This window comes from Macrobrachium nipponense, chromosome 25 (assembly GCF_015104395.2).
Source record: "Macrobrachium nipponense isolate FS-2020 chromosome 25, ASM1510439v2, whole genome shotgun sequence".
Lineage (NCBI taxonomy): Eukaryota > Metazoa > Arthropoda > Malacostraca > Decapoda > Palaemonidae > Macrobrachium > Macrobrachium nipponense.
Window position 1 is genome coordinate 34661176 of NC_087214.1, and position 12435 is coordinate 34673610.

The 12435-nt window shown below is 44.6% G+C and overlaps 1 protein-coding gene across 1 annotated transcript in view; it reads right to left on the reverse strand.

Annotated features, from left to right (window-relative positions):
- Window positions 1-299: 299 nt before the first annotated feature.
- Window positions 300-12435, reverse strand: part of LOC135199034 (coiled-coil and C2 domain-containing protein 2A-like) — a 169899-nt gene continuing 157763 nt past the window's right edge. Inside the window, exons 22-27 of the mRNA XM_064226950.1 lie at window positions 6575-6687; window positions 4150-4246; window positions 3719-3873; window positions 2194-2423; window positions 1172-1301; window positions 300-534 (exon numbers count right to left, since the gene is read on the reverse strand). Coding sequence (XP_064083020.1) covers window positions 346-534; window positions 1172-1301; window positions 2194-2423; window positions 3719-3873; window positions 4150-4246; window positions 6575-6687 — 914 coding nt within the window. The 3' untranslated portion in view covers window positions 300-345. The remainder of the gene's footprint in view (window positions 535-1171; window positions 1302-2193; window positions 2424-3718; window positions 3874-4149; window positions 4247-6574; window positions 6688-12435) is intronic.

The following is a 12435-nucleotide window of genomic DNA, read 5'->3' on the forward strand; positions in this document are numbered from 1 at the left end:
ACCACAGAGTGGTTCTTCTTGTACCTAGCCCAGTGTTAATAAGCACTTATTTTGTTGGCACCAGCACAGTTATGCAAGGACATTTATCCATATGCAACTCTGAAAAAGAAAAACTAATATTAAAGTTTGGTATTACCCAAATACAAGAACATTTTATAAAAAAAAAAAAAAAAAAGCCTAACCTAACACAACATTAACTAGATTATTCCTTCTATTGTATTACCTTGAAGTTTTACTCTGAAATGTTTCAGTGCAACAGGTCAGAGCTCTGAGTACTGTGTAAATAATCAAACAGCAACAACATAAATGCAAGTTTATTTTTACGAAAGAAATAAAAGGCGAGAACTATAATCTCTTCACAAGGGAAGCAACGTAAACCCAAACGGAGATCACATAGGCTGGATATGATTTCACATAGACAGCCAAGGCAAACTCGACGCTGGGCGCTTGCGTCAGATGAACTCCAGTGCTGTGCACAGCTTCTACCACATTTGCCATGTTGCTATATCCCTGGTGTATACACACACCACACACCTAAAATGAACAGAAGAGCAGATACAAACAAATTAAAAGACTTGTTTCAGAGACCAATGCAAGACAGTATAAACTATGCGTCAAAAGAGAAGTAAAACCTATGGCTTCCAAACAAAGTATATAGTGAGGTGATACGTAATTCTAAAACAACAAGTACTATCGGCTTTTAAAATTATGGTAACAGGATACATGAATAGTAAGCCCAACACACCAGCCAAAATTGCCAAAAAGAGAGAGACTAACATATTAGGTAACCCATATTCTTCCTATCATTTGGTTGTAATTTATTAAAATGTTGGAATGTAGCTATTAATTTCTCAAAGTCAAAATGTTTAATGAGCAAACCAGCAGAAGAACAAGAAATATGTTGCAATGTATTACATTCCCAAGAACTACTGCGTACTGTATTTGATCATTATCGTTAACACATTTTTATGGCAGATTTTCCCTTTATGGTAAAAACTGCTTTCTGATTCTGGCAATTTCATTCTTAAGATTTCCTATCTATCTTCTTCCTAAAACTGGTAACATTTCTGGTATCCTTTTACCAAACCCTTTTCATACCAGACATTGAAAACTTTTGTCGTCATCAAATGGAACCGTAAAAGAAAGCAAATTCGTAATGTCTGGCACCTACCTTATGAGATGTCATTATTGACGCTAACTGTGAGATGTCAGGTGTGGCTGACTTTCCAGCAGCTCGAGCATCATCTAAACTGGATATCAATTTGCGCAACGCTTTGATAGCATGTCTGTTCCAAGACGTTCTGATGGAAGAAAATATGAAGACTTTGAAGAGTAATCCTGTGAACAATTCTTGGACAGTAGTGCACTGCATATACCATTTTCCAAAATGATTACTGTGCATAACATCAATTATAATTTTAAAATCTAATTAAAAAGTTAGATTACAATAGTATTCAAAAATTTCACTTTCTTATTCAAGACAAAAAGTTAAAAAAAATTCTCAACTGGATTGTTCAACGTCACAAGCAAGGAATTTAGTCTGTGGCCCCTACTTCATTTCCCTCTTGTCTGTACAGTGGTGCCAACAAAGGTGGGATAGTTTTACACTGGTACTACTATGAAAATACAGTGGACCCCCCGTATTCGTGTTCTCCAGATTCATGGACTCGAGCATTCGCAGATTTCTCTCGAGAACATTTCCCACCATTATTCGCAGAAAATTTGCATATTCGCGGTATTTTTCTATGAGAAATATCCAGAATTTCCTGTTTTATTTTTATCAATGTCATCATAAGATGCACTTTTTGTGATAAAACTATTAAATAAACCAAGTATAAAATTTTTTAGTGGGTTTTACTCGAGTTTTAACTAACAAAATAGGCTGTTTTCAGAGTTTTTATAGGGGTTCCAACGATTCGCGGGGGGTCTGGTACACATTCCCCGCGAATACGGGGGATCACTGTACTAACTCATATAAACAACATGGCAAGTTAGTTTTAGTTGTAAGTATAAACTTTTTGAAATGTGCTACAAGAGTTCTGATGAATACAGCACACTGTAAGTGAGTCTGATGGAGCTACCTACCAGAAACACTTAAAATAGCAATAAAGTGCAAAAGTAAAAAAAAGCCATTATGTAATGTGATGACAGTCGCTCAGATAATTGGTAAATCTATTCGTTACAAGTAATAACCTTTGAACACTTCTCCATTTCATGATGGCATCCCTGAGAACAACCTCCAGGTGTTCTTTCAACTGTTCCACTTGAGAGGAGTCCACTGACTGGAAGTTAATCAGTGGAGGCTGAACACTAGGCAGACCAGGGTTTGGCACAGACCGAGAGAAAAATGGCCGCCAACCAGAACTTTTCACGTCGAAATTCACTCGGGGAGGATCGTCATATTTTTGCACGTTGGCCCAAATCTGTTGTTGGGGAGAAAAACTATTGGGTAGAATTTCAGTTAGATAAAACTTAAAAACTAAAATGAATTACCCTTTTCCACCAGTTGTCTCCTAGTAGCGCTCCTTTTTTTTTTTGCCAGATCAAACTCATATACATATCTTGATTACCCTCACCTCCCCAACTTGCACTTCCATCTACTATCCCAACTTTTGCTTCAACCATATGATGATGAGATATACCTCCAACCACTCTCCTTTTCCCCAATGCAACCATCAACTTGCTCTTCCATCTATCTTGTAATAACACTAAACATATCAATTTCTTTTCATTACAATTTTCTTCCTCAAGTGTACATGTGCAAGCAGTTCTTTGGGAACTGTATAACCAACAATCAAGCCCATTTACAAATACTTTATATTACAGTGGACACCATGTATTCGAGTTCTCAGCATTCGCGGACTCATGTATTCACAGATTTCTCTAGGGACAATATCTACCCATTATTCACGGGAAATCCGCGTGTTCACAATATTTTTCATGATATTTTTCTACGAGAAATATCAACAAGTTCCTGTTTCTTTTTTTTATCAATTTCATCAAAAAATGCACTTTTTGTGATAAAGTTATTAAAAAAAACCAGGTATAAAGAATTTTCCTGGGTTTTTCTTGAGTTTTAACTAACAAAATAGCAAATTTTAAGTGTTTTTATAGGGGTTTCAACTAATTGTGAATTCTAACCATTCTCAGGAAGAACACAGTACTATTTCCACTAGCCTCTCTCCATTCTCATTTGCTCCAGAATGCAATAGTATCTACCCATAACACCATTTCTTTCTCTATCACTTACCTTTGTATTCCAATCACCTAGAACAACTGCCCTTGCATATCCTCCTAACTCAGCAAGGCCGTGAATCAAACTTCCCACAACTCTCTTTTGCTCTCCTTTCTCAAACCTGGCCCATACACACTGTCACAAATTTTTCTCCTGCCAGGTCCCATCTTACCAATATAATTCTTCAATTAAAACCTTTGTTTGTTTGATTGTATGGTGTTTTTACGCTGCACGGAACCAGTGGTTATTCAGCAACGGAACCAAAAGGCTTAGTATGTGACTTCCGAACCACGTAAGTCGAGAGTGAACTTCCATCACCAGAAATACACTTCTCTAACACCTCAATGGAATGCACGGGAATTGAACTCACGGCCACCGAGGTGGCAGGTCAAGACCATACCGATCATGCCACTGAGGTGCTGCTAAAACCTTTGTACCTATCCATCGAACATAATATTTTTAAAAATATATCAAGCCACTTACATTTTCTTCATTGACTAGAAGATACACAGCATTAAGGGGACTAAATGACTCTTGGGCTGAAAAACTCTTGGCTGTCGAAGGGTTCCACAACACCCAGTTTCCGTCATCTTCTAGGGTAACCACATAGCAGGTTCGACCTTCTGGGATCCCACTGCCTGGACGTGCATCAAGCAAAATAAAATAACAGAACCTCTAATATCAAAGCCAGATGCATAATTCACAAAAATGCTTTCTAATTTTATTCAATAATGAGCTCACCAATAACTCAGGTATGATAAATGAAATCAATTTTATCATTACAAACAGAATGAAATAGTAATTTTTGTTGAGTGACGTTAGAGCAAACCATTAAGAAATACTAACTTGTCCAATACTGTCTGTGAAAGAAAGACCATAAAGCTACATTTACACATACTATATACATAACATACCCACAAGGAGGAATGCAGTCTTGCCAAGATGCAAAAAGAAGTTGGTAAGGAGGACTGCATGCTCCTCTTCGTCCCCAGTCAGCATGGTTAGAAATTGCTGAAAAATACACTTCAGTCATTCAGCTCCCACCACCTCTAAACATGAAACACCAAACTATTAACTAAAGCTTAAATAATGTTGTTAGTATTGACATGCTGTGAATACCTATCATGCAAATTGCTGATCTATACAGGGTACAACTGTTGGTGCCTGGACGTTGTCACGCTATCTGATTGGAAGGAAACCACCACAAGTGATGCAATTGATTCCAAAAATTCCAGCAACAAGCTTCTGCAGGGATTATTTTTAGATTTGAAGGGATCAAAGAGCTTTACCAGAAACAGAGAAAAATAACCCTTCCAGCAGCTGTCCTCATTACCACTAAAATAGAAAGGTTAAATGAAATGGAAAACTAAGTTCCCATCAAATGTACAATCTTGACTCCAACCTTGCAAGCAGTCTGTAGTACTCTCCCTTAACAGAAAGTTGGGGTCTCTGTTCTCCATTTTGCTTAACATGCAGCTCTGGATTAACAACCTATAAATCTGCATGATTCTGTAGCAGCAATGATCCTCTACAAAATGATGTGATGGACTATCCACTAATGCTCTAAAGAAAAGGCCATCAACAACATTTCTATTATTCATAGGAAGAATCTTAGGTATTAAAACTGATCTCTCTCTCTCTCTCTCTCTCTCTCTCTCTCTCTCTCTCTCTCTCTCTCTCTCTCTCTCTCTCTCTCTCTCTGTTACTGAATTTTCTATGTATCTGGAAAATAGTAAGGACAAATAAATAACAAGTACTGAACAGGTGGTCACTGCTTTAAATGACACAGATCAGGAAGGCTGGACACTAATATTTGGTACCAACGATTCAATGCAGTCAAGAATAAGTGACCAACATATCAAAGAGCCAAGTTTCTTTGGAGGGCCTGACTCTAGCTGTGCTGCAAATCCTTAACAGAGAGCAAATACACAAGCCTGTTCCAAGCACCAACTCTCAAATGACTACTTACACTACATTTGATGAGGAGGGGTAGGGTTTATGCTCTGCATTTTGGGGAAGTTGGAGTTTGCGTTCTCAATCCAGGGTACTAAACGAGCCAATTCTACACTTTCTCCTAAAGTGCTACTATGGAAAAATGACACATAATTTCACTGATCCTATCGAGAAATGATAGAATCAATTTATGAATACAGGCAGTCCCTAGTTATCAGTGGGGGTTCCACTCTCAGCGGGGTGCGAGTGAGCAAAAACCGCCAGTAACTGAAACTCTGTGAATTACGATGCTTGCGGCACAAAGTTTAGGTTAATGGCACCAATGTTAGGTATGTTATGGCACCATAAATCGCTGATTTTATGGCACTAGGCAAGCTCCATAAAACAGGATCGCCATTAACCGAGTCCACCGATAACTGGGATTGCCTGTACGTACTATAACATTAATGAGGTACTTTATGCAAAACATATTTTTATTTCCTTTTATCAGCAATGTTATTTTTCAGCTGTTCAATTCTCCACTCTCCAATGACTGTAAAATTATTAATCTCGTTTTGTATTACTCTAGCTTCAATAATGGGCTGTGCCAATGGCAGGAGCAAAGAGCAGCACTAAATTCTCAAGCAGTTCAAGACTATGCGTGAATAAGTATACCAGTTTACAGAAAAATATTGAAAACAGAAGGCCCAGCACAAGAATAATAAATTTACTGAAACACATCATGCTCATAAGCAATGAAACTGCATAAAGTCGACCCTGCCTATTCACGATTCCAGATTCGTGGATTTCTCTATGGAACATGTACCGTATGCACATTATTTGTGGAAAATTTGCCTATTCACGGTATTTTTCAATGAGAAATACTCGCTAATCACTGTATTTTCATATCATTTTCATGACTAAATGTACTCTTTGTGATAAAAATATTAAAATACTTAGGTATAAGCATTTTTAAGAGTTTTTTTAAACTGAACTATCAACATAGGCAGTTTTGAGTTTTTTTTAGGAGTTTTAAGTATTTGCGGAATTTAGCTATTCACGAGGTACACATCTGCATTTGGGGGTCGGCTGTATAGGTGAAAATAAGGACATGAAAAATAGGCCTCATACACGATACCATTAACAGTCTCTTGTGCTTTCCACTCACAGACACAAAATTGTAAAGTTCCCAAGAGGAATTACCATAATTTCCATTCTTTTCCATTTAAATTCAACAACGCTTTCGAAAGCGGAAAAATCTATCCAATTAAGTTAGTTCAGCTAGATCAGCTACTGCTTACACAGCCATCCAAGATGCATCTAAACAGGAGCAATCCAATTTTTCTTGTAAAGAATGAAATGAAAATGTGTTACAATAAAGAACAGATCTAGGAATCAGCGACGTACCTCAGAATTGGCCCAGATGTCACAAGCTCCCGGGAAGAGCGTCATATCAGCCAAGGATGGAATCAGGGAGACATACCAAGCAACCCTCTGCAGAGTTTCAGAAGCGTTGTCACCTGTCAAAACATTATTCATAATTATCCTGTTTATTCTCACTATAATACTAGTACAGGTAGTCCCCGGGTTACGACGGGGGTTCCGTTCTTGAGACGCGTTGAATTGCACACTAGAGGTGTATCATTATCGTATAAATAAAAGTTGGTTACGGTGGACGCCCGTATTTGTGTTCTCCGGATTTGCAGACTCACACATTCGTGGATTTCTCCCTGGAACATTTCCCCGCATTATTCGTGGAAAAATGACAATTTGTCGAAAATTGCATTTTTCCTAACTATACAAACCTGAGGTCCTTTAACAATAGGAAGTAGCTAGCGGCAGCTGGAACGGTCGTAAGCTTCGAACAAGGGGAGAACGGTAGTTAACTGCTTGTCCGATAGTCGCGCGCCGCGCGACTGGAAGGTAAACAAATCACTTTTGCTTTTGGCCCATGCAAAATACGCAGAGTGAGGGGTGGCATGAGGAGGGACTATATGTAAAGGACCTCAGGTTTGTATAGTTAGGAAAAATGCAATTTTTGACAAATTGTCATTTGTTCCGATACGTAATACAAACCCTCGGTCCTTTAACAATAGGAAGACTCACTTCTTGGTGGGAGGAATCTGAGTCTTTTGATGAACAGACTGGTGTTCGTCCATCCCTGGAATGCCTCCCTGGTCGTAAGAGCGAGGGAGGGATCCAAGCCTCTGTCCGATTGATCGGGGTGTGCACCGCAGGATCAATGGTCAGACCTCTGGGCCGAGTACTAAGAGAGGGGCAAGCGTATCTCTTCGTACCAGCAAGCAAGAACTTGTTCCTGTTTGCAAGAGGCAACATAAAGTATGGGTTGTCTCAAGCTGGCATCCACTTCCTGCCCCCTTGTTGGAGGAAGTGGTGGCTATACGCTCCTATCCCTAGTGAAAGGGATAGGATGGGGCTCTGTTGAGTAGCTCACCATGCATCTTGTCCTTATCCAGCAGGGTGACGACCGTGTCCTCTAACCACAGGTAGAGGGGAAGAAAAAGATGGGAGAGGAGCCAGTCACACTCTCATTCACTCATCCATTCTTATGTCACACCAGGACTCGATGCTGTTCAGCCTGCGAGGGTCTGGGTTCGCTACACAACGTGTTGAGCAGCCACCACGGGTCCCAAGGAAAAAGATCCAAGGACCTGTGGGCAATATCCCGAAGGTAGAAGGAAGGGCATGTGGTCTGGTTGACCAGACCCCTGCCTTCAGTACCTGCGCCACGGAGAAGTTCTTGCGGACAAGGCAGCATCTCCTTCGCATCGAAGGCGGTGAAGTCCATTAGGGAGGGGATTGTGAACGACTCGAACCAATCGTCAGGGACACCTGAAGGGTTTCTGAGTCTTCGCATACGAAGTTCGGTACGAATCGAGCGTCACGGATCCCCATCCCCTGGATGCTTGACTTCGCAGGAGAAGTCATGCAGTTCCTCAGAGGAAAAGAAGGAAATAGTCGCATGACCTATCCCTCTTCTCTACTTCGGTGATGTCCAGTACCCATACTGGTCTGTCCGTTGCCACGAAGTCTCTCGCATCCTCCTATCCCCATGCAGCGAAGTTCTCGGTAGTGGATAGGACACCGACACTCCATGGTGGGTGTCAATGGTATGGGTACTGTGACAAGCTATTAAACGAAGTAATGATTGCTCTGTAACAACCGAACTAAGTCAACAGCGTAGTTCGTAACTGACTCGGCCGCTCTGACAGCCGCCGATGACTGCGTTCGGTAGGAGGCAATTGTCAAAGCATCCGAGTAAGTCACGTGACCTTCGCCTTTAAAGGGTTATGCCGAGAGACCAAACAAATAATGTATTTGTTTGTCACCAATGCCGGACAGCGAGGTGATGATTCTCTTAAGGCATGTGCCCAACAGGCGAAAGTCAATTGCCTTCTAGAGACCGAGGTCCCTGAAGGTAAAACATCTCATGGTTGTTGAATCTCAGCTAAGGAGAAACAACACTATGTACCGTTGAAGACGAAGGTAGATATCGAATGCAACCTACGTCTTCACATATGAATCGAGAGAAGGATTCTCAAGATTCATAACCTGTGCTTACAAATGACTGAAAACGCTAACCGCTATTTCATTGCTGTCCGGTGAGAAGTCGTAGTTGCAATGAAAGCGGGGCGTTCTTCAGTAATGAAAACACAGGGGAAAGCCGCCTGACGAACTGCTTCTCATGGGCTGAACATTTGGAAGTAGAGCTGTCAGGTCGGAGAGTAGGCGATGTCTTCTGACACATCTCGTAATTCGGTTGAACAATGAACAATTGTACACCTACGAATAAGAGATATTTTGAAGACAAACTCAGATGTCTGCAAAATCATTCGCATTATCGCAGTGCGATGCAGCGGGAGACTTGTACAGACTTCTGTTACCGTGCGGTAAACAGAAAGATGAAAGAGTCCAAGAGATATCTGTTGAAAATTCTCGCAATGTCGAAGGCGATGGAATCTAGCGTCACAGCAGTAGATGGTCCTTCATTATTGCGAGAATCCCCGTTAATCAGAGACCTAAGTCCATGATTGTTGGGCAGAGATACGGTTCGGTAGTCAATCAAAGCAGGGCAGAGAGAGACATAACTGACCGTCCATATCGGAGGCCCAGCTGATACTGAGCTGCTATCAGGCAGTTCAATACGCAGTAGTTGAGCCTGAGCTCTCGCTGACTCGTCATCCTGAGTTGCCAGGTAATCCATTATTCCACGAAGGAATGCGTTCGGCTAGAACTACCGAGCATAAAAGATATGCTCGAGCAATATATTTAGGCGAAACGAATTTCGGTAAATATAAACATTGAAATGGTGTTGTCATGACAAAACCATAAGTATATAAAATTGAAACTGAAAACTCCTGGGAGGTTGCAGGCAACCCCGAGTTGCAGTTCAATTAGAATACTTCTCTTATAAGTCGCAATCCGTAGATTAACTAGGATATGCGCCTACCCCTCGGACAATTCAACTGCTTAGTAGAATCATGTCGCCGAGGGTTAATATCACGTTAGTATATTTGTAGGATTCTGACAACGTCTCCGTCCTAAATTCTTTCCTTCAAGAAAACAAAATAAGGATTGGAGATCGACCACCTCGATCTCTATCAAAGAGAGTGAAGGAGAAGTCTTCCTCGAAGGAAGCTTCAATGGTGAACAGAATACTAAGACGATAGTTCAAGCCAAACTGGATATTCCCGTCCGATCTTCTCTAGTCCAGGTTGGTCGCCTACTGTGAGATAGTTTCTTCAGCAGCAGTCTTCTTCCCAATGCTAGAAATGCCAGGAATTCGAGCATAGGCGAGGTTCCCGATTATCGTGTATCGGGGATTCTCGTCTCGCTCACTTTGGACCGTGGTCTCGCGGAAGTGTTTGGAGATCGTAAAACTCGAACACTGAATGCGTTAGAAATTCCGTAGAATTCTAAGCAGTCTGCGAAACCCCCACCGAATTCGTCAAAACGATATCGCTGATGGTCCTCTCGATTCCCGTAGAAATCGAGAATGGGGGCAGGATTCCTCCTCAACGACCGGGCTTACGTCAGGTAGGACCCGAAGGTCCCCCCCGGTAGCGCAGTCCCGAACGTGGATCCTACAGAGAAATCTCTGTAGGATCCCTCCCCTTTCCCTCGTAACGTAAGGAGAGAGGGAATGGGGGAGGAATTGGATACTCGCTCGCCCCTTCCAGTGGAGCTAGCAGTTGGAGAAGAGTAGGAACAGCCATCGCCGCAATCTCAGAGTCTGGGAAACGTATCGTCAGGAGGGAAAACGTTTTCCCGCGGAGGGTTTACGAACTCTCACTGTAGGTAAGGGTCTGCCGCCACTGTGAACGTCGTCTGGGTGGGGCTGATCGACACCTGACAGGAGAGAGCCGATACCGTCTCGACTCATTCCAGTCCTCGTCGAGGTCGAAACCTCTCAGGAGGACCCGAAGGAGTATTCAATACGGTGTCCGAAGACACGTAGAAACGCCGCTGTCGCAGTAGAGGAGGTGGAAGTAGCTTGATCGACCGGCCAGGAACTGAGAGAGCCTTCTTGTCCGGAGACGAGGAGACTCGGTTCGAGACAGGAATCGGCAAGTTCCGATCGCGGCAGACCCACCGTCGGTTTGGGTTCCCTCTCGGGCCCCAAACGACTCGAGCAGAGACGTGGGGGGGGGGGGCTCTGCTGGTGGGAGCGGCAATCCTTCCGCAAGGTCATTATGCTGACGAATCAGCTTAATGACTTCTGCAAATTCCTCTGTATCTCGGGAGTAACCGTGTCTTGCGGAGTAGGACCGTCCAGTCCCTCCAACAAGAACAGATCCCGAGATATTCCTCCTTCAGAAGGAGGAACAGCGGCAGACCCCTGACGGTCGCCTCCAGCTACTTGCGCGTATGTCCTGGTCGGTCCTAGAACCGTGCCTGGTCAATACGGCGTCATAGCGGGATCGCGAGCGGCGCACCTCTCGCGATCACTCATAGGTACCTCGCTCCTCCCGGTGTAGCCCGAGGAGGTTGAAGGTACAGGAGAGGCAGACCTGACGCTCCCCCCTAGCTCGCTTGGCAGGACCAGCGTGCTTGGAGGGCTGCTGCTGATCGTCCACCCGCAGTGGCGATCGAGCAGCAGGCCTAGCCTTGCCGCTCGCCTGGGGGTGAGAGAGGGCTCGGCTGAGAACGTCGACGCTGATCTCTAGCGTCAGGCAGCTGTTGCTGTTACCGTCTCCGCCCAGTCCTGATGGGAGCGGCGTCAGGTGACCTGCTAGGCTCGTTGTCGCGGTGAGACCGGCGAGCGTCCTCTCGGCGCGTCGAGCCGCTGGTACCAGCCGTGGCTGGTACCAACGACTGCGGGGACCCCTTCCTCGCCTCAACCCGTGGCTGGTCAGCGACCGTCACGTCAACCCGAGCAGCCAGCTGGTCGCTGCGAGAGCGTCCACTGGCCTAGCGAGAAGTCGTTCTGCACGACACTCGCTAGTCTTCGGCTCCGCGCTTCGGTCTTGGCGGCGAGCGAGCTCGAGTGTCAAGACTTTGGCTGGACGGTCTCCCCGCGAGACCGTCCACTCGGTACTTCTCGCTAAAGGAACGAAGCCGAGGCGGATCCTGGTTTAGCGGCAGAAAACCGCTAGAACCAGGCGAAGGAAGTGCCAGCCGAAGCTGGTACTCCTCTGGTCCCCGTCTTCTTCTCCTTGGTAGAAGAAAAGATGGGCCCTGTTCCCGAGGGAGCAGGAGGACCAGCAGAAGAGCTCCCCGAATCGCCGGAGCGAGACGGGCCCTTAGAAGGTCCCGAAGGAGCCTTCTTAGGGGGGAAAAACCCCGGTTTACCAGCTGGTCGCTGCAAGAGCGGCCGCTGGCCTGGCAAGAGTCACCTGAGCGTCTCTCACCAGCCTTCTGCTCCGTGCCGCGTCTTGGCGCCGAGCGAACTCTGGCGCCGAAACTTGGCTGCACGGTCTCCCGAGGGAGAATGTACACTCGGGATCTCTCGCGAACGAGAGACCGAGCCGGAACCTGGCGTAGCGGCATCGCCGCTAGCACCAGGCGAGGAAGTACCAGAGCTAACCGATACTCCTCTGGTCCCCGTCTATCTCTTCCTTACGGAAGGGGAGACGGGCCCCGCTCCCGAAGGAGCAGGAGGACCAGCAGAAGGACCCCCCGTCCCACCGGGGTGGGACGGGCCCTTAGAAGTTCCCGAAGGAGACTTCTTAGGGGGGAAGGCAGCCTTCTTCTTCTTCGGCTTATGGGCCTTAGAAGTCGAAGGGGAAGAGGCAACAGCAGACGAT